The following is a 22,792-nucleotide window of genomic DNA, read 5'->3' as shown; positions in this document are numbered from 1 at the left end:
CCAAGTCTGTGCTACATCAATAAAGAATGTTATGCTGAACCCTGTTGTCCTGCATCATCCATCTTGGCCATGCGGTCCAGAGCCCACGATCTAACACTTTTGTTACTTAAAGGTAAAGGTTCCCCCGCACATGCATGCTAGTCGTTTCCGACTCTAGGGGCCTGTGCTCATCTCCGTTTCAAAGCCAAAGAGCCAGCACTTGTCCGATGACGTCTCCATGGTCATGTGGCCGGCATGACTAGACGCCAAAGGCGCACAGCTACCGGAGTGGTCCCTATTTTTCTACTTGCATTTTTACGTGCTTTCGAACTGCTAGGTGGGCAGAAGCTGGGACGAGTAACAGGCACTCACTCTGCTACGCAGCACTTGGGATTCGACCCACCAAACTGCCGACCTTCTGATCGACAAGCTCAGCATCCTAACCCACTGAGCCACTTGCTTCATGGCAAATAAAGTAGGAATGGGAAGAAAGCAGCGAAGACAACAAAGCTAGACCACCGAAACAGCAGCAGCCAAGCTGAAACTGCATCGTCAATAAAGCATTTCAAGTTTGAAAGCACAGGGAAGAGCAAGAGGGCAGAACTGCCTTAAAATATAAAGGTAAAGGTAAAGGTTCCCCCACACATGCGTGCTAGTCGTTTCCGCCTTAAAATATACCCAGCTGTAAAGCAAACCAACAAACACTCTTAAGGCTTCTGAGAATATCTATACTTCCTGCAATACTGAGCAGTACTGTATATATATATAGACCGTTCCCCGTATGATCACAACCGGAAGAGGATTTCTAGATTAAAAGCAATCAATATGGATTGAACGCGGAGTCTCGGAACAAGAAGTTTTGGGACTCCGCCAAGGGAAATCCCGGCATCCTCTGTGACTATTTAGAATAATCATTTTATTCATTCAATTCCCGATATCCGACAGCCACCGTCCCCTCCACCAAAAAACAAACAAACAAACAAAACCAGCCTTCAATCTCTTCCCAGCGGGAGAACCCACTCCTATCTAAAAGCAGGGGAAGAATCACAACGTATCGGTTTACGCATGCGCTACCCTGCCAGCTCAGTCCCAGCACCGGGGGCCCGGGCGATGAATGAGGCGAGGGCGTGGCTGACGGCTGCACGCGACTGCCGAGCTCGCCGTCACAACGTGGGGGGGGGGCAATGAGGCGGGGGAAGGAGCGGACTCGCTGCTTTCCTCGGCCGCGCCGTAACGGCTGATCGTCGGGCGTCCTTCTCCTCCCGTGCCCATGCACGAGAGCTGTAGCCGTCCCAGCTCTTGCCCAGCCATCTCTTTCTTCCGCTCGCGGCCGCCGAGGGACAGTGGTAACCGATTCCGGCGCTACGTTGGTGGGTGACCGAGCGCCCCCGGCCGCAACTCTCAGCATGCCATGGGCAACAGCTGGGCGGCGCAGTGGTGTTGCTGGGTCTTCCCGAGACGGGAAGCGGGACGCCTCCAGCGAGGAGGAGGGTAAGCGCTGGGCCGGTTTGACTTCGATTCCGCCTTTCCGGGGGAATTTAAGACAGGCCGGCCTGTGACTGAAAGGCAGAGCCTCCCCGCGTGTGGAGCTTTGCCTCCGGTGCCTTGGAAGAGGGGGATTCGGCTGGAAACTCGATCCGCGCTTGGTTAACCGGGAGGGTTGAATAAAGCCTCCCTATTCACAGGCAGTGTATCTGAATCCTAGTTAACAGCGGGGCAGGCGTGTCTGAAGGCGCTGGTCTTCAAGCCAGGCCTGTGGGCCTTTTCCCAAGGTATCAGGTTGGCCTCTGCGGCGTAGAATTAAGTGACCTTTCAGCCTGGTGGAGCTGCAATGGGTTGCCAGCCATGTGCGGTTCGAAGGTCCCCCAGAGACGGGCGGCCATCAGCTCACCCTGGCTAAAACGGTTGGCGGTGACGGTTGTCTTAGCAAAATTATGTCATCCAGTGGTGTACTGGGGTTCTCGTGACTTGCACGTGGTTGTTTTTTTTTAAATAAAGTCTGATGGCGTAGGGTGAATAAACGATTTTGGTCTCATTTGCTGTACTTACAGGCCAATTTAAGTAATGTGCTTCATTGTGTTCAGAGCGAACAAATGATGAATAGTGTGGCAGCATTTCCCATTTGCCCCTGCTGCAGTGTTATTTGGCGATACCGAGGTTGAGAAAAAAGGGAGTGAGGAAGTATAAACAGTTTTGTTTTGATGAGCACGTTATATTTCCATATTTTCATAGCCTCCTACGGATAAAAAGACAATAATTAAGATTATATAGCCCTGTTGGCAATTGCTATTAACTTTTTTTAACCATACAGTTTAGGTTGACTTCAGCCTCACAACTTACTTTCACTTTAGATTTGTTTGCTTGGTCATAAAAAACCTCATAATTCATGGGCAGACAAAAAAAACTTCCATTGTTTTGTCTAAGATTTTTTGAAAACTGATGAAATAATTATATCTGCCTCTGTGTGTGGAGTAATTACCAGGTATCTAGCTAGTAACCATCAATGAACCTAGCCTCTAGGACAGGGGTCTTCAAACTTGGCCCTTTTACGACTTGTGGACTTCAACTCCCAGAATTCCTCAGCCAGCGTGCCGGGTTGAGGAATTCTGGGAGTTGAAGTCCACAAGTCATAAAAGGGCCAAGTTTGAAGACCCCTGCTCTAGGACAGTGGTGTCAACCTCACAATGTCACGTGATGTGTCACGAGTATCTCAACTTTTTTTCCATTGGTAGCAATGGGATGGGCATGGTTTCGGCATGACGCATCCAGCCCATAGGCCAGCGGTTTGACACCTCTGCTCTAGGAATTTAATTCCCCCTTTTAACCTCTCTATATTAATATAGGTACAGTAGTTCTGGTAATTCTTGACTTAGTGGTCATAAGTTGTGGTGATCATCCAGCAAGGTGCCCATGTGCTTGTTTTGCTTAATGACTGCAATCCCTGCTCACCCTTTAAGTCACTGCATGGGTCATTGAGCAGAGCACGGAAGGATTCCGGTTGGGAAAGGCCCTGGCAGTCCTATCACATACCCAAGCCTACATTTCAGCACCTCCCAAGTTCACACATGGCTTCCCAGAGTGTCTCCCACCCCGTGAGGTATCCCATGCTTCACTTCCCACCCCACTGGGTCCCACACACTCCTCCCCAGACCTTCAGCCCAGCTTAGTCCACTTACATTTTCTGTAGATCTCCTTTGGGAATCAGCCAGTCCATACTCTATAGGGAAACTGAGGGCATATCAACCCTTCTTGAAGCTGTCCTGCTGTGCAGCCTTCCTAAACAGAAGACACATGGTGCTGTCCTGAAAGTGGGTGCCATTTTGGGAACAGCCACAGTCAATTGTGGCCACTCCAAAATGGAGCTTGCTTCTGGAATGGCGCCATGTAGCCTCAGTACTTTATAGGGAGGCAGATGGGTGGATCGACTGGCTCTTCTTCCTGAAGGCAATCTCCATCTGTATTGTGTACTATATAGTCTCATTAAACAGTATTTCAGTTTACTATATCTCTGTATATAGGTTACATTTATCTGCTGCCATAATGCATCGAAATACATTAAAGGAGAAGAGCACTGGAATATTTATAGCCAGTAGAGAGATTGATTTATTATTATTATTTTAGTGCTTTTAAGTCAATCTTGACTCATTGTGATCGCCTGGATGAGACTGTGTGGTTTTCTTGGCAATTTTTTGGAAGTGGTTTACCATTGCCTTCTTTCTAGGAGTGACTGAAAGTGACTGGCTCAAAATCATCAATCTCCATTTTCTAGCCTGATGCTTTAACACTAGTTCTCTTAAAATATCTCAAAAGATTTCACATAGAACATTAAGGACTGTTTATTTGGTTCCAGGTAACAGAACACTAAAAAATATAGACAAATTTCAGGAAGATAGATTCTTGAGTAGTAGAAAAAAGTCTTACAAATTTGAGACAATTTGGCAATGGAACAAGTTACACAGAAGAACTGTCTCTCCTTTCACTAATATGTTTAAAGGCATCCACTTATCAAAATATTTTAATTTGGATTCTAGCACTGAGCAAGTGATTGGATTCATGGGTTTAATAGATACCTTCCATTATGAAGCTGGGATGAATAGATTATTTATACTAGGCCAAACGATTGCATCATCAATTTTGCAGTAACATAGGATCATTTATGCCTAAATATTCAATATTTTTATATTAATCTAAACTAAAATGTACCCTTAGGAATCTGGAAGCTGTGAGAAATATAAAACAACAAATCTGATAGTTTAAATATATATATAAATACCGTTCTTTGATTGTCTATTGCGCTCAGGATCTTTTTGTTTTCCAAAGCTGAGGATTAATTTTTCTAGTGCCAAAAAGGTTCACAAGTTTCTTTTGAAACTGGAACTACATATTTCATGATTAATGCAACAAAAAACAAATCTCACTTTGCTGTTTATTTTGAAGATGTAAAATTTGAAATAGTTTCTCAAGATAATTATAGATATCTTCAAGGGAATAAATGACAACATGTATACCATGATGTCCACAAGGAAATGCATCGGATTTCATAACACATCTTGTTTGTATGATATGACATGTATTTTATTTTAACATAATTATGGCTTATTATAGCTGCCTTTGGCTTAAATTGTTTGTTGTAAAGAAGCCTTCTTTGTGCTGAAGGTGTAATTAGAAATTCAAGCATGTGTAATTTCAGCATCTTCATTGTCAACTTTCATTTCACCCCAAGAGGAATCACAACATTATTCTTTAAGTGCTTATGGGAATAAATATAATAAGAGCTTTGGGATTACTTTTATTATCCTATCTGAAGAATAACTAAATTTATAATGCTCCTTTATTTTGTAGAAAGTAATAGGCATCATACACTTTGTTTAAAAACAGTCTGGGTCTTCATTTTACCAACCTCAGAAGGATGGAAGCTAAGTCAACCTTGAGCCCGTCAGGATCAAACTCCTAGCTGTGGTCAGAGTTACCCTGCAATATTGCATTCTGACCACTGCGCCACCAGGGCTCCCAGTAGAGGTTCCTCTGGAAGAAGAGTGGATTTTTTCAATTCACCCTCCATGTCACTACATGTTCCAGATGGTCAGTTTTTTCCAGGAAGGAGTAGGGTGTAAAAAGGACTCCCCCTTTTCATAGCTGAAACGTATTTTTTACATACGATATAAGTTAAAGACAGACTTTGCTGTCTTTAATAATGTCTTCCATAGTATAATCTTGAATATATCCAGAATATATAAATAATAACAGTGATGTGTAGAACACACATTGGAATCTAGCTGTGTTCAATGCATGTGCCAACCACTTATTTTTACAGGGTCAATGCAACATTACTTATTCACTTGAGAACATGGCAATTAGAATGCTAGATGGATAAATTAATTTTCTGCAAAATAGACTGACCATTCCTAGTTCTTTACTTCTGGAAAGATAGGAAAGGAGATTCATTCTTGCTAATATATGCTGGCAGAAATTACAGTATTGGAATATAGCAAAGCTAGGTGATTCTTTTCAATTATTCAGATAAATATTGTTTCCAAATAAGGCTTGTATATGGTTGTTTGGCTCACCCATTGCTTTACACCATCAAAAGGTCCAATTGGTTTTGTATTAATGTAATAAATCATAATTTATTCAGAAAATCATATCTAAACAAACATGGTCTGTGATATGTAAACTCAATATGTTTAGCACGGTACATAGTACTTCCAAACCCTAATGTCAGCAACTTTTGATTTAGGAATCATAAGTTCTAATTTCATGCCCTTCTTTGCTAAATATACCCAAGATTGTGATCAAGCTTTTATTAAAAGAGTATTTCCGAGGTTGTGTGAAAAAGGGCATGTAACCATGTGCAGGCTTCTCATGACAAAAAATACAGTATACAATATTATACATGGGAGGGTTATTAAACAAATTCTAATGAGGGAAAAATTATTCTGATGACTTGAAATATAGCAGTAATTCTGCTATGATACTGTTGGTTTATATTCTAGATCAAAGTACTTCAGAACATGCTCTACAGGAGAACATTTCACTATAGAGGTAAGTAAAGATTTTAAGGCTCAGTGGGTTAGGACGCTGAGCTTGTCGATCAGAAGGTCGGCAGTTTGGCGGGTCGAATCCCGAGTGCCGCGTAACAGAGTGAGCGCCTGTTACTCGTCCCAGCTTCTGCCAACCTAGCAGTTCGAAAGCACGTAAAAATACAAGTAGAAAAATAGGGACCACTACGGTGGGAAGGTAACAGCGTTCCGTGCGCCTTTGGCGTCTAGTCATGCCGACCACATGACCACGGAGACGTCCTCGGACAAGCGCTGGCTCTTCGGCTTTGAAACGGAGATGAGCACCGGCCCCTAGAGTTGGAAATGACTAGCACGCATGTGCGGGGGAAACTTTACTTTACCTTTTTATAGTCATATTATGAAACTAGTATGTTTTTTATTGCAAATTTGCTGGCTGAAACATGCAATAAATAAATTTGAGCAGTTAAAATTATTTGTTGCTAATTTCAATCACATCAATTTGGAACAATCTGTTCTTAAGAATGACAATCTAATTAAAATCACTGTATGCTACGGTTTATGATCATTAAAATGCAAAGAAAACATAAAATACTGTAATCTTGGGATAACATAAATGTAATAACATTCATGCAACTATGAACTGGGTATGTTCCATTATGTGACTGGGCAAAAGGGATGGAAAGCGGTGGCAAATTACCAGCTTCTTTGAGCTCTCTGGTTCCTTAACATTTCTGTCCTGTTTTTGCTGGTTTTGGTACCCTTTCCTGACATAGTGTTTTCCTAGGATTGCCCTAGGAATTAGTTCATATAGTTTCCCAAAATTGCAAAAGTCAAACATCAAAAAAGCTAAGAAATGGCAGAAGAAAATCTGTGGTTTCCAGTTACCAGAAGACTTTAAAACATCAAAAGATCAGTGAACTATTGCATGTATGTGATTGTAAACGGCTGCTAAGCAGATAAAACTCTTCTCTCACCAATATTTTTGCTTTTCCTAGAAATTAAATTGCTGTAGAAATTAGAGAATACCCCAAAGAATACTAAAAGAATACTGTTTAAAATAATTCATTTGAAAGTTAATTTGTTTGAAGACCATCTAGTTTTTGTTAATTCCAGTCTTAGCCCGTTTCAAAATTAATCTTCTTAAGAACTTTGATGATTTGACAGGTATACATATGAATCTTACTAAATTGACAACAGTTTATCTTAATATAGAAAAACAATTACAAATATATCACAGAGCTTATGAGGCACAAAATTAAAATAAAATACCTCAGTTATTTGAAGGTAATCATATCTAAAATGTTAAAGAGGTTCTTAAAAATTACACTTATTGGATATATTAAGAATATTATTCAAAGGTTAATTTATGGAAATCATTAAATCTATCTTGTTTAGGGAAGTTAATCAAAATCCCTAACCTGTTTATTTTTTATTTCTGTTTTTATTTCTGTTTATTTTTTTTATTTCAGTGCCTTCATTTGGCTATTTATAAAGTAGTTATAGTGGCAAAAGATTAATAAATAACTGTACACATGGGGGAAAGGCATGAGACTAAAATTATGTACAGCAATGCAAATGAATAAATATTCACAGTTTATGATGATACAGTATGCAATAAGATTGAATATTTATATTTATAACATCAGAATATTTTCAGATATAAATTTCATTTAAATATTATATTCTATTACTGTTTTATAACTGTCCAAAAAAGATAAAACTTGAAACCCTTTTTTGGGTTTCATAACACTTTATCCCCAAACCAATCAGAAAAAAAAGACTTGAATTTCTAATTTAATGAGATTTGATCAAAGGATCTACAGGTACTTTATAGTAATTGAAGACAGTTTAAAATATTTAAATCAAGTTTCTAAACTGTTTTTAAACTTCTGTACGGGCAAAATCAAATTTAAACCATTATCAGCTAAAAGTAGGAGACATTAATTGTAGTTACTACATAGTCTCTAACCTTAAGGAAATTGTGTTCAATAGAACCAGAGATACGCCCAAGGTTTTTGCAAAGCTGTACCTAAATTAGATTATATTTACATACAATATGTGGTGGTCTTATATAAAAATTCAAATAATTTGTATTCAGATAAGGAAAATAAATAAGCAAAATGTTGTCCTGGATTCTAGATTAGCCTTATTAAATGAAGCAAATGAAAACTGTTTGATATAATTTATGGTCTGTATACAGAGTGGAATAAATTCATATATTCCTAAAACCAATAGTAATCCATGGTCAGATTTTTATTTATTTAAAGGGAAAACTGAGCAATACATTTTTCTACAATATTGTTTACAACTATATCTAATATATTTGGAGGTTATATATTAACAAAATTATATATTTGTACTATGTACGGATTTAAAATGATAATTTACAGTTTTTATAAAATAGCTGCTAAGCTTTACTACACATGACACTTATTTTGTCTGAAGTAGCTATGTATTTGGTATTTCAATAAACACTTGATTAATTGAACTATTGTATCTATTTTCAGTTTGAGAACCTAGTGGAAAGTGATGAAGTAAGTTCTTCATACTGACTTTATTAAGTTCAGTAGATGTTTTATATATACAAATTAGATTATAAGATATTTGAAATTAGAGCAACTAAAAATGTAATGAATTGGAAAACTAGAAGAGGTGGCACAAGATTTATTTAATTCTTAGAATTAATTTTATGAAACCTTTAGTTTCTGGCATTAGGGCAGAATGATGGGAAAATGTTATACTCCATGCTTTAAGAATAATCACAATTCTGTGTTATTTAAGTTATGTTCTTTTTAGACAAATTATATAATGTTCATATTGTTATGTAATAATGAATCCTTTGTGAGAAACTTAGCTTTTCGATCAGGGAAAATAATAGTGTTGGCTTTTCCAAAGAGATGCTAATAAAGATCCAATCCTTTTACACACCTCCTTGTATATAAATACTGTATAGATACTAGGAAAGGATTCAATTTTAGAAGCCTTTTATATGGGCTTTTTCCCATTTGCTTGCTGAACATGCCTCTGACATACTTTGAAGGAAAATTTTGTAAGCACCCTTAATATAAATTTATCATAGATACATGTATAATATATTCAATATAGATATAAGTACTGTATAAGAGACTGGCGTGGCATCCAAGATATTCTTTGTAAAGCAGATCTTTATTTTTTTTAATAATAATAAATCCTCTTATTTAGTAAAGGAAGATAAATTTCACAGCTTGTTTATGATCTTGTGCTTCTCTAAGAAACCCTAACAGCTATCCTTGTAGATGAGAAGACATGAGTGAAATGTGAATGTCCAGTTTCTCACTAATCATGAGAAACCACAGTCCTATGATTAAACAGATTTGCTTCTGTGACATTTAGTGTAACCCTAAGAGGCAAAACAATTCTGAGTCTTAAAGATATAATCTGAAGATGATAAAAATAATACCGTTGATCAACTGATAATCCCATTAAAAATGATATTTGCTTTGAAATCTGCCTTCCTTAGACTTGCTGTTCGATTTGATTTAAAATGCAGACAGTTGCAATTCCAGTTCAGGGGAGAATAGAAGAAGGATTTAGATATTATAGACTGAAAATATATCAATAGGTCTTTTTCTAAATATTTTAATTTGACAAAGTTTTATATTGATTTAATATTTTAAAAGATTGGAGGTTTAAAATCATATATTTCAGATCTATTTTGAAAATAACTTGATATTTAGGTTCATTTTTAAAAAGCATTTTTTTTAAACAGGGTGAAAGTCCAGGAAGCAACCAAAGGTATGAGTTTAAATTTATGAATTGATTTGCTTTCCTTTCTCTCTCTTATATATGCTCCTTGCTTCATTCTTTTTAATCATCTACTTTTTCAACTTAATTCATTTCAGCAAGTTGACATTTTTGAAATTTAAAATACTGATTTGATTGTAGTGTTGTTCTTTTAAGAAAATATATTTCATAGAAAGTTATTTTTAATCACTGGAATATCATTTGTAAGACAAATTCTGCTACTTATGATCCTAGAAAGTTTATTCTTCACAGGTTTGCAGAAAAGCATAAAATGGTTATCTCTGACTAATAGGGAAGACTTGCTGACTTCAAGAGAAAATGTCTAATCGTGGAATTCTTGAAATTAACATAAACTAAAGCTAAGTGTGAAATGCATACATTGGATTTCAGAAAACTTGATTAACCTAGTGAATTGTTTGATAAGAACATTAATCAGCAACTAATCTAAGTGGACTGAAGTGTACAGTAAGGTTTCATAGCATTTGGTCCTTCTCTTAATGCTCTCCAACATATTCATTAATGATTTGCATGAAGAGGTGGAAAACATTGTGTGTTTTCTCTTGTCTCAAAAGGAGATTGATTCCCATTGAGTGTTTGGAAAAACTTGCTAACAAGAAGTTAAATACAGTTGTGGAACTAATAACTAAAGAAGATGGTGAATACAGATGTGCAGCATGGAGCAATTCAGCTGTGACACCTTTCTGTTGAAACATTATGTTTTTCCCTCAACAAGACTGATCCAAACATTCTGAAGTTGGCTTATGCATATTGTCCAGAACAGATAGTGATTTGTGGTGCTGCACATGATCCAATCCAAAACACTCCATTTTGGTTTGTGGTGAATTCCTCTCATTGGATGAGTTAATGTGATTGCTCAGCCCTCTGTTAAAATATTTTTATTTAGAGTCCCACAGTGGAGAGGGTGGTGCACTGGATAAAAGAATATGGATCACAGTAAATTTAGTAAAAAAAAACAAAAAGGAATTGCACTGTATAAAATCAGTTGTATACTATATGCTTTCTAAAATATTAAAATACTAACTCTTTGTAAAGCCTCCTCTGTTTCAGTATAATTTGAGTAATAAGATGTAAAACTGAAATATACACAAAAATAGATGCAAAACTTCACTTCTCTATTGGATTGTTGGGTTTTTTTTAATGCAGCAATAGCAATATCACTTAGATTTATATACTGCTTGACAGTTCTTCACAGACGTCTCTAAGCAGTTTACAGAGTCAGCACATTCCCCCCAACAATTTGGGTCCTCATTTTACCTACCTCAGAAGGATAGAAGACTGAGTCAACCTTGAGCCTGTAAGAATCGAACTTCTGGCAGTCAGCAGAATTAGCATGCAATACTGCATTGTAACCACTTCACCATCATGGCTCCTATAATGACTACTTGTCTCTGTGCTCAGAAAATATGCCTCAGTACATATTTGTATGCCAACAATTTCTTATCATTCTAATTCTTAAATGTTGAAACTGACTTTCCTGCTCTAAAGAGAGTAGAATGACAGGCATGGCATTCTTTCTTCTTTTTCTTCAGACCTCTGACAGAAGAAGAAATTTCTGCTCTTCGAGAAAGGCAATATAATTCCATTGCTGAAAAACAGAGAACTTTAGATGACAAGCTTCAATCAGATGTAAGCATAGTAACTGTTGATGAACAAATAATTTATACTTGATGGCATTGAAAGCTTCAAACTTTGGACCCAGCTTTACAGTTGGTGCTTATGGAGTCTGGAATAATTGTCTAAATCAGGTAGCATGTTCAAATAGCAGCAATGTATATTTTTCTGTGAAGAGTAACATTAGAAAAGTTGTGCAGCTATGTTCCTAGGGAGATATATCAGATACTCAGCTTAATATTATTTTCCCATTCTGTAAAATTTTTGTTATTTTCAGCTAACTTCCTATCAATAAATTTTATTTTTATCAAATACTTTATTGATTATTGCTACTTTGTTTGCTTTAAGGTACTATAATGTATCCAGGAATTTTTCAGTTAATGAGTAATTTAGAAATATATTAAGAAAACAGGGGAGCATAGTAACAGCATATGCCACCGTGAAAAAGTTTGTAGATGTTCATTTCGGTATCACTCTGAAAGTTAGAAATAAGACCAATAATCACTTGAACATCCTTTATTATAAAACTGCTTGGCATGGGAAAACAAATTTAACAGGAGACCCCTTACTACTATTCTGCTTTACAGTAATCACTATAAACACAAGGAATAATGCAAAAATGTGTCCTTTGAGTAGTTGAAGTACTGAAAATGTATTGTGTAACAAAAATGTTTCTCACTATTTGTCTTGTGATACCTGCGGTGTAATTTAATCTGGTGAAATTTCTTCCCATATATTGCAGTTAGAACACTACATCTATGAATGTAGATAGCATAAAACATGTCTAAATAGGTAACTCCAACAGTAAATAACTGTGCTTTCAGTTGATATCATGCATATGAAGGCACTCAAATTTGAAAATAGTTGCCTAAGGTCAGAGCAACCATTTCAATTTAGACCAAGCAACTGTTGTTTGCTTCATGGATAAATGATTGTTGCTGCCTGAATACAGGCTCAAATCAATGTTAGTTTTAGAATGGGAGTAATTATTACTTCATTCTCTATCAGTATTCAAGGGCTATTTTTGGTCTTCTCCTTTATCTTACATATGTTAATACCATTAACTTTAAATGCTTTAAATGTCTACCTCACAGGTCATATAAAAAGTGTAATAGAAAATGACATTACTAACTAAACTAAAAAAAATTAACAGAATTTTAAAATAGCATGCATAGTACAATTAAAAGTTGTGTTAAATATGGAAATATTTTAAAATCTCAGTATATTTTATGTTCAGATTCTTTATAAGTACCTTTACTTTAAATTTAGTGCACTTACTTTCATAGGAGAGATAGCTAGGTTTTCTTTTGTTAACCATTATTATTTTGTTCATATACAGTTAGCCATACAAGAGGAGAAGTTAAGAATAGAAGAGGAGACTTTATATGCTGTGCAGCGTGAAAGAGCCAGGGCAGCAAAGCAAAGAAAGTTCTTGGAGGTGAGGGGAAAATACCCCAAAATATATGTATTAGAGTGTTTATATCTTCCTCTTAGATTCATGTGCTTTTTTAAACAACATCCAACATCAACACTGATTTGAAACAGTTTCTATTTTTTTTTCTAATCTCTCACTAGATATGGGCTTAGAATGCTAAGCCATTTTGTTTTTACAATTATAGTTCATACCACGTAAACAAGTTGCTAATGTTCTCTGATTTGCAGTTTTTACTTTTGGCCAATAAGAATTGCTGAACAGACAAAGGAGTCCTGTTCATGGTTTGTGTAATATAACATGTATACAAAGATCCTTGCTTTCTTCCTATTTTAAATTCCAGCATTTATTGGCTTTAACTTGTGGATAAATCATAATATTTCAGTATCTATATTTGCACACAAAGCTCTTCTGCAGAATTTATATATAGACTCTTAATTCACAAAAATAAGATGAAATGTTTAATTCAGCATTAACAGCTTAGTATAAAAATATGATATATATGGGCTTATTCAAAATTGTTGACTGGCAACAAGAGGGCCCATTGCCAAAAGAAAGGTAAAAACTTGAATATTAAGGTTGCAGAGGGAAATTATTGAAAGCAAGGAAGGAAATATAATATATCCATAAAATAAATCTGAAAACCATCAGGAAATAGTCATTGACATTTCATATTATAGGACACATAGAATGAGATCCAATTAGTTATGAAATTTACTGAGAACTTGCTCAAATATTAATATATTTTAACTATATTTGTCTCAGAGTGTTGTAGGGAATAACCATGTATGTTCTTCAGTTTGGAATATGAATAAAATCATTGTCATTACAATCATCTATAAATAAATATTAGTTTTGATTCTTAAACAATTTTTAACTTTGATTCTTTTGTTTTTACTAGTATTTTTTTTGCTCAACCTTTCTGATTCACTAACTGATTACTTGTAAGACTAATATTATTTAACTCTCCTACAAAGCAGGAACATAAACCAGTTTAGCTGATTTTAAAACTCCTATAAGGCAGTTTAATAAATGAATTGATAGCTACAAGAAATTAATAAATTAGGAATTTTCCTCTAAAGCCAGCTATATCAGAAGAGAGATCATTGTTAGAAGTCTTTATTGTTTGCCCAGGTTCAACAAATCTGGGGGTTTATTTGTTTGTTTGTTTATTGAAAAGGACTCCAAATCAAAGGTGAGTGGAACACCAGGCCCGTGTAAGAATATAATGTGGGGCTGCCCTTGAAAAGCATCTGAAAGCTTCAACTGGTTCAAAATGCAGTGGTCTTAATGATTTTGTGCAGACCCAGGTGTGCACATGTGTCACCTCTTTTGCGGGAGCTGCATTAGCTGCCTATTTGCTTCCAGATGCAATTCAAGGTGCTGGTTATCACCTTTAAAGACCTACGTGGTTTGGGACCAGGTTATCTGAAGGACTGTTTCTTCAGTTATATCCACCCAACCCACAGGAGCAGGCAGGCAGGGAATGTTGCTGGTCCCTTCTCCTAAAGAGGTACAGCTTGTGGGACCCACAAGAAGGGCCTACCCTGTAACGGTTCCTCCTTTTGGAACATCATCCCTGCAGACATTAGACTGGCCTCCCCTTTGACACTCTTTCACAAGGCCCTGAATACCTGGTTTTGCCAACGGGCCTGCGGATTGTAAGCTGCCCAGAGTCACAGAGTGAGCGAGCAGCTATATAAATTGTCTAAATAAATAAATATATTATCAAATAAATAATATATTTTGCCTGTTTTTATATCACTTGTTTCAGACACCAAAAACACATTAAGGTCATAGAAATAGTAGCATGCAGGCTAATGCTCAAAAAATGAAGACTGAAATTCTATATTTGCTATGTGAAAGACTATAGAATAAGTAACAATGGAGGGTGCACGTCTGTGTAAAAAAACATTGTGCTCAGGTATCTGAAACAGTTCGTTGGATGGTGCTCTTTATATAGAAAAAAGTGAGAGATGCCATTGTTTCAAAGGCTCCTTTAGTGAAGATATTAACAGCCCAGTCCATAGAGTGAATTAGATGAGAACTTGCTACAACAGTTCCACATACTAAGCTGCTTTTACATATTACTCATTTAGAGAAATGTTGTGTTTAAATGCCCAAATGCATTTTTTTCAGCAAAAGGAAATGTCTTAATATACTTTTTTCTACACTTTCAAAAACAGGTATTTATTTTTCCTTTCCCATATAACATTACCTTTTCAAGAATGAGTTGTCCTATGATCTCAGTATCAGGATTATATCTTGGATTATATTCTCTAATTCCTAATTTGTTACAAGATAGAATTCTCAGAGATGTCACAAAAAATATTTTTGTTCATTTACAAGCAAAAATAAATAATGGATATTTTTAACTCATCCTCATACTTGAATTGTCTGATGTGATAATTTCTGACAGTCTATGTTATTTTATTCACATAACATAAATACATTCCAGTGTTAATGAGAAACAATATATCAGACATGGAGAACAAAGGAACATATATGTTATTTTGTTGAATACTGACCCTAGAAAGTAATATGCTACTTAGGATAATGATAATACTACTTATGCTCTTGGAGGATCTTATCACTTAAGTGGCTGTTTCTTGTTTTTCTTATTTTTGTTAGCAACAAACGTTGCAGAGAATAATTCAGAAAGCAAATCATGGAGATGCCCAAAGGTAAGAGGAACAACTAAAGTTGAGGAATTTTAAATCTGTACAGTCAGAAAATATTTAAAATTTGAATTTCAAATAGTAGAATTTTATACCGTACATGTTTAAAAGAAGATATATGAAAAAAGGCAAGTCTGCTAGCATTAATGCAAAAGCTAATCCTATTTTTTTCAGAAACGCAGTTGTACTAGATAAGGTTTTCAGTTCTACTTATGATCATCCATAAATGAATTTTGGCAGCCAATTATGCAGCATGCTTTTCTTAAAATTAAAACAAAGTTAATAAATTTTGTCAGCATAGTAGTAGACTTGTTTTCATTTCCAAAATATTTCTCTGAACTTGGCCTACTTGTTATAACTTCTTTTTACAGTTCCATGGTAGAAGAAGACTTGGATTCTTATTTGAGAAATGTAAAATCACCATATGAAGCTTTCCGCACTAGTAGTAAGTTTCCAATATATAAGACATCATAGAATATTTTATGCTCACTGGTTGAATTTATGCTCACTGAATGGTTGTAATTCGTAATCATATTTTATGACTCATATAAGACATCATAGAATATTTTATGCTCACTGACGGTACAAATAGCAAATTACAAACAAATTTGCTATTTTACCCACATGTCAGTGAGCATAAAATATTCTATGATGTCATATGAATCATAAAATATGATTACGAATTACAACCATTCAATTTCTTTTCGAAACAAGCAGTGAAAGACAGAAGTCCTTATTTAGGAAGGTTTGTTTGACAAAGAAGAAATGTTGGAAAGAGATGTTTGCAGATTCTGCTGTAGTTCCTATATCCTCTCCAAGAAGATCACTTGCTCCATGATATAGAACGGTGGCGAACCTATGGCACGCATGCCAGAGGCGGCAGAGCCCTCTCTGTTGGCACGCATGCTGCCAGCAGCAGCAGGTCCATCAGGCCACCACCACCTTCCAGAGCAGGAGCAATGCCTAGCACAAAGGAGGCAAAGCGGCCAACTAGCAAGCTCAAGTAGAGATCACCAAACATTGTTGATTGGCGGACTGAAAGAAAAGGGAGGGGGAAGCATTTTACACCCCACCCCCGAGGACACCACAATGCTGATGCGGCCCTGGCACTTTGGATAAATAAGTGGGGTTTGGGTTGTGGTTTGGGCACTTAGTCTCTAAAAGGTTCGCCATCACTGATATAGAAGAACAAGAGGCAGAGCCTGTGATCAGAATCAAGAGAGGATTCATCATATTCCCATGAGTGGTCCAAGTCCAACCTCCTCTTGAATTCCATTAACTGTTGTCTAGCGCCAGTTTTGCGCTGACCATTAGTTGACTAGATTCTGAGCCATGGTGACACAGTGGTTAGAATGCAGTATTACAGACTGGCTCTGCCTTTGCTAGGAGTTTGATCCCCACCAACTCAAGGTTGATTCAGGCTTCCATCTTTCAGAGGTTAGTAAAATGAGAACCCAGACTGTTGGGAGACAATATACTGACTCTATAAACCACTTTGCGAGTGCTGTAAAGCACTATGAAGTGATATATAAGTCTAAGTGCTAAGTACTATAGGTATGAGTAATACATCAGCTTAATTGGGACATAAAATGTGGTCATGATTCTTTGCACCCAACATATCGATAGTTAATTTTTAGAAACTATAGATGGCTTTAGGTAGTAAAGATTGCTTTCCTTTACCAGAAGTACCTGTGGAACCAAGTTTTGTTTTCAAGAAGTCCAGTCCACTAGTTTACTAAATGTTAATATTGCTAAAACATTCATTTACCTGTTTATCATAACTGAAAAATGGAAATAATTGAAAAATGGAAAAATAATGTAAATTAATTGATTTTACTAAAAATCCTATTACTTTCTGAAATAACTTCTAAGGAATTTGTAGAGAACTTTTCAGTGTGCAAATGAGGAATTATTTCTCCTGTCCTTTTTCCTCCTATTCCCCTCCTCTTCTTTTCAAGTATATTTAATATTTTTTTATTACAGGACTTTCATCAGATGCCACTGTTCTAACACCAAATACAGAGAGCAGTTGCGATTTAATGACCAAAACCAAATCTACAAGTGGAAATGATGACAGTAATTCCTTAGATTTAGAGTGGGAAGATGAAGAAGGTATGTGTTCTATCCTGTAATAATTATTTAATTGATCTAAAGTGATCCAAAACTGATTCAACACAGTGGACACTGTTGAGTTTTAAAAATCAGAACTGCATTATTGTTTTAAAATTTCATAAGCTGTGTAGGTTTCCCATCCCTCTGAAGGAAGCATGAACAAAGAAGAAATTGCAGTAGGTAATCTTAAACTGGACTGAATATTTGCATGTGCACAAACAAGTAATATTAGTATTGAAATTGCCCATACCTAGAACTGCAGGGTCCCTTCAACCCCACCACCACCACCTACCTCCCTTCCCTGTGGCACTTTTTGGCAGCAATGCTGAGGTTGAATAGAGGCCTAGGACCTTCAACAGTCTCAGCTGGCCACCATTGTCTTTGGATTTCTATTTCAGTGTAGCCAGTACCTAGGAGTAAGCCTCAAGCCCCATGCTAGGCTAGCCACCATAGTGCAAAGGCCTTGCCACCCTGCTCTCCACCGGTCCTGCTGCACCAAACTGACCTTATCTGTCTTCCTTCTGCTGCTAAGTAGACATGCCTGATCTGGCCCTGTGGGAGGTAGCTGTGGCCATGCCAGGCTTTCTTCCTGCTCGTGCTCTGGTGGAATAGCATGCCCCATTCTCACAAGGCTTTGGAAAGCCTCAGAAGCTAAGCAATGTGGTTGTGTGATGTCGCGCTTCATGACCACATTGCTTATCAATGGAAGTTCCGATCCCAATTACTTTTGTTAACTGAGGACTACTAGTATTCTCCTGCTGCATTGCAAAAAAATGAATTTTCCTCAACCATAAAATAATTTTGCTACTGAAACAGATATTGTTAGAAAAATCAGTATGTTGCTGCTTTATTCTTAGATTCACAGAGCATGCAAATAAATGCCTGGCTATACCTCCTCAGGGTACCGTCAGCTAGACAATGTCGGCTTGCGACCCCCAGGGGAAGAGCCTTCTCTGTGGGAGCGCCAGCCCTGTAGAACCAGCTCCCCCCTGAGCTTCGGATGGCCCAAGATCTCCAATCCTTTCGCCGCGGCCTCAAAACACTCCTTTTCCACCTGGCTGACCTAGACTGACAGGGATTTTAATTATATTTACAATTCTAACTCTATTCTTTAATTTATTTTAATTTATTTCAAATTTTTATTTTTAATTTACTGTACAGAGACCTTTAAGTTTTGTTGTTGTTAGCCGCCCTGAGTCCCTCGGGAGATAGGGCGGGATATAAATCCCATTCATAAATAAATAAATAAATAAATAAATAAATAAATAAATAAATAAATAAATAAATATTTATATATATTTCTACATATAATAGTACAGAGAATGTTCTGCATATTTCTATTGCTTATATATAATCACACAAGAACAAATTTGATGCATGGAAGGTAAGAGAAAGTACACTTGTGAAACTTTGGTCAGAATTAAAAAATAATAACTTTCTTTAATGTTAGAAAACAGTTTTCAAATGTTTTTTCATAAGCTAAAATAACAGCTGCAGAAATAAGCTAGGTAGGATTTTAAGAGACTTAAGATTATTTTTTGTCATAGTGTTTACTCTATGAGTTTATTTATTTTCTTAAAATTGTGTTTCCCAGAAAATAAGACCGGTCTTATTTTTATTTTGCCTCCAAAAGTGGCACCAGGTCTTATTTTGTGGCGTGTCTTTTCCACTCACCTTGAGGCAGCACCAACAGCCCCACTCAGCCGGCCCACTTCTTCTCCGGCCAAAGTAGCATCTTCATTCTGCAGCTGAGAATGGAGCTCCGGCCTGCATTTTGTCATCAGAGGCCTTCCAGAAATGCAGGGCAGGGGACACTGGAGAAGAAATGGGCCAGCAAGGAGAGGCAGGTGTTGATTCATGAGAGGCCTGGTTAGTGGGTGTGGGGCAGCTCCCACCCCCACCCTAGCTTGATTTTTAGGCATGCGCCTCACCCTAAAACTAAGGCTTATTTTCTGGGTAGGTCTTACTTTCAGGGAAACACGGTATATTAATTTAGATTGAGTTTGTGCCACGCTGATTCACTAAAAGTTTGAAGTATCATTTCCTGGCTGCTACATGGATTTGCCTCCGAACCTTAAGATATTTTGCAAAATAAATTGTAGTTATTTGATTCAGGATGTATCTACATGAAACCTAAGAACCGTGGAAAGAAAACTTTTAAATCATTCAAGAATTCTATTAAAAACATTTTTTTAATGGCAGGTATAAACAGAATGATCCCTTTGAGAGAACGTTCAAAAACTGAAGAAGATATTCTCCGGGCAGCATTGAAATTTAATGGCAAGAAAACTGGAAGTAACCCAACTTCTACATCTGATGATTCTACTGGCTTGGAATGGGAGAATGACTTTGTTAGTGCAGAAATGGATGATAACGGTAATTCAGAATATGCTGGATTTGTAAATCCTGTTTTAGAACTTTCTGCAACAGACCAAAAAACTTCTGGTGTTGATCAACAAGTGAGATAATGAAATTGGCCATTGGGTGCCTAGCAAAATGGTTGAAGTTGAAAAACCTACAAACCTGTATTGTGCACAATATTCTAATGACTGCTGCTGCTGCTGCAAAATCTCCTTTTATAATAAGGAAATGACACAGTGACCGGCCTTGGTGACTCAGCTCCAGATTTCTAGGGAGGGGGAAAGGAATCTATGCTACTTTATGTCCATTAAACAATATGGTTTGTTAACAATATGGTTTGCTCTCTGAACTGAATTGTAAGTGCAATTTTTATCATCTATCTTTGAAATGTTTATACTTGAATTATTCTGTTATGTCTGTTTTTAGGTTTAAGCATACAGCAGCCTGCATTAAATATAGTGTTACGGCTTAATGTTTTAATCAATTATTTTATTTCAGTCTTTTTCTTTTTTCTTTAAATACAGTGGTACCTCGGTACTCATCGTTAATTGATTCTGGGAGGTGCGATGAGTACCAAAAATGATGAGTACCAAACCGATTTTTTCCCATAAGGAATAATACAGTGAGTCAAAATATCAGCCAGCACAAATAAATTCTAGCTTGTGCATTGAGTACCAAATGATGTGTACCAGGACAAAATTTTCACATCAAAATGCATTGAGCACCAAATTCGATAAAGCAGTTGAGTACCAAAATACTGCTGTACCTACATTAGCATAATTTTAGCAGGAAATCTGATCAGCACCTTTGTACTTGAAGTATGAAACTAGGAATAAGAATTCTGCTATGGCTTCTCAAAAAACATAGGATGCTGCCTTACACTGAGTCAGTCCATTGATCCATATAGCCCAATGTTCCAAACATTCCAGTTCTCTGATGTTTCAAGTAATTTCCAGATTTATCTGGAAATGTTGAGGACTGGACATAGTGACAGCAAACTACATGTTCAGCTAAAGCATCCCTAACAGTTTTACATTATTCAGTTCAACTTGTTTTGAAAATTAAATAAATTTTGGAATGTGTTTTTATTCCTCCTAGTGTTTTATTCAGATTAAATCTCAAGCACAATGTCTTACATTTAAAATGTGTGCTAAAGCATTATAAGTAAAATTAATCATGGCAGTAATGAGCCATGTAACTACAGAAATTTGGAAGTATTGAAGATATCTTTATTTCTTTAAAAACATTGGATACTAAAATAGAGATTTGCATTTTTTTTAAAGTTCCACTGTTCTTCCAAATTAAAATTATAAATGCTTCTAATATAGTTACTTAATTTTTAAATTGTGTAAAATTAATATTGTTTAATGGTTAACTGAGTGCTCTTCTGATTTGTAAAATATGGAAAGCATGAGTACTTTCTGTGGCTGAATCAATGCAAATGCACATCAAATGCACAATCAAATCTTTCTGAGGTATGTGAAACATTCCACTGTTGTAATTTAATTAAAATCAGTTTATCAGATTTAATAACTTCTGAACATGGATAGAGTGATGATACTGTTATTCAAAAATGTTACTTTTATTACCAGTATGGTTTAATCCCCCCCAAATTCCTGTACTTAATTGGTTCTAACCATTGGGATTAGAAAACTCTTCTTATGAAGCTGTTTTTCTGATGAGACAAAATCTGCCTTGGAATGATGGTTACATTTGTATGATAAAGCAGACATGTCTTCCTCACAAGTATCTGATTCATAACCATTTTCAGAGTTTAGCAATGTAGTACTGTAAATCAGGGAGCAGCAGTATTTACTTCCATTACCTTGAGTTGTTGAATTTCAGTTTGTCCTACCAGTCATGCTCTAAGCACTTAACAAACTTCTAACAAAAGTTTTCTTGCAAAGCATTTACAATGAAATATCATAGACACATATAGACATGATGCCTTCTAGCAGCTGCTGCTACAAGTAGAAAGGAAAACCAAAACTGCAATACTGAAAATTATTTATTTTGTTTTAAAAAGTTTGTCTCTTTCAAGTCAGGTTTGACCAAAAAAAAAAGTTCATGGATATGGAAAAAAAAACAAGTTACTTTCTCCCAAACCCACTATTTTCTTTTCTTTTCTTTTTTGCAACACTATAGAAGTTGCATTACCGTCTTTTTTCCACTTCTCAGTCTATAGCTATGGTACTGACTGGAATCACTGTCCCAAGTACTACTCAGATCTGACTTTAATTGGGTTCCAAGCACTGACAAAATTAACCAGAGCTGCCATCTGCTGAACATCTCCTGTACCTTTGCTACCAAAGGCAGTAGTGGTTTCTAAAACCACTAAAATGCACACTAATAACTATATATATTCTACTTGGTAGGCTTGTGCTTGGCATTTGTCTCTTTGCTTCTCTGTAAAAAACATTATTGCCACATTGATTCATTAACTCTTTTATAGCTTGATTAACTTACAGATTATGGTTGTTATGATTCCAGATTCAGAATATTTATTGTTTACATTATTCACATCTCCAGAGTTATGGGTTTAAAGAGGTCAGCAACAGTAAAGTTATATGTTTATATGTAAAAATTTAAGTAATGTATACCAAGGTCATCATTTGACCTATATATGGTTTAACATGATTTCTGTCACTTTTGTTTATGCTACCAATCTTTAAGTTTAGATTTATCAAGCTGTGAATAAATTTTTTACACTTCATAACTAGCCTTATATTTTTTGAGTCTTATTGTTCCATTATATAGTCCTCAACTTACAATAGTTTGTTTAGTGACTGTTTGAA

The 22,792-nt window shown here is 36.3% G+C and overlaps 1 protein-coding gene across 1 annotated transcript; it reads left to right on the top strand.

Moving 5' to 3' along the window:
• Positions 1–1,149: 1,149 nt before the first annotated feature.
• On the top strand, positions 1,150–22,716 carry AP1AR (adaptor related protein complex 1 associated regulatory protein). The gene is made up of 10 exons (XM_083367979.1): positions 1,150–1,470; positions 5,973–6,021; positions 8,507–8,533; positions 9,748–9,773; positions 11,333–11,429; positions 12,754–12,852; positions 15,478–15,530; positions 15,896–15,969; positions 17,508–17,636; positions 19,839–22,716. The coding sequence occupies exons 1-10, from the start codon at positions 1,391–1,393 to the stop codon at positions 20,102–20,104; spliced, it is 900 nt and encodes a 299-aa protein (XP_083224105.1). The 5' UTR covers positions 1,150–1,390; the 3' UTR covers positions 20,105–22,716.
• Positions 22,717–22,792: the final 76 nt, after the last annotated feature.

This window comes from Vipera ursinii (genome assembly GCF_947247035.1).
Source record: "Vipera ursinii genome assembly, chromosome: 7".
NCBI classification, from domain to species: Eukaryota; Metazoa; Chordata; class Lepidosauria; order Squamata; family Viperidae; genus Vipera; species Vipera ursinii.
The sequence above is the reverse complement of the archived record's forward strand: the minus strand, read 5'-3'. Positions and strand labels throughout refer to the sequence as shown.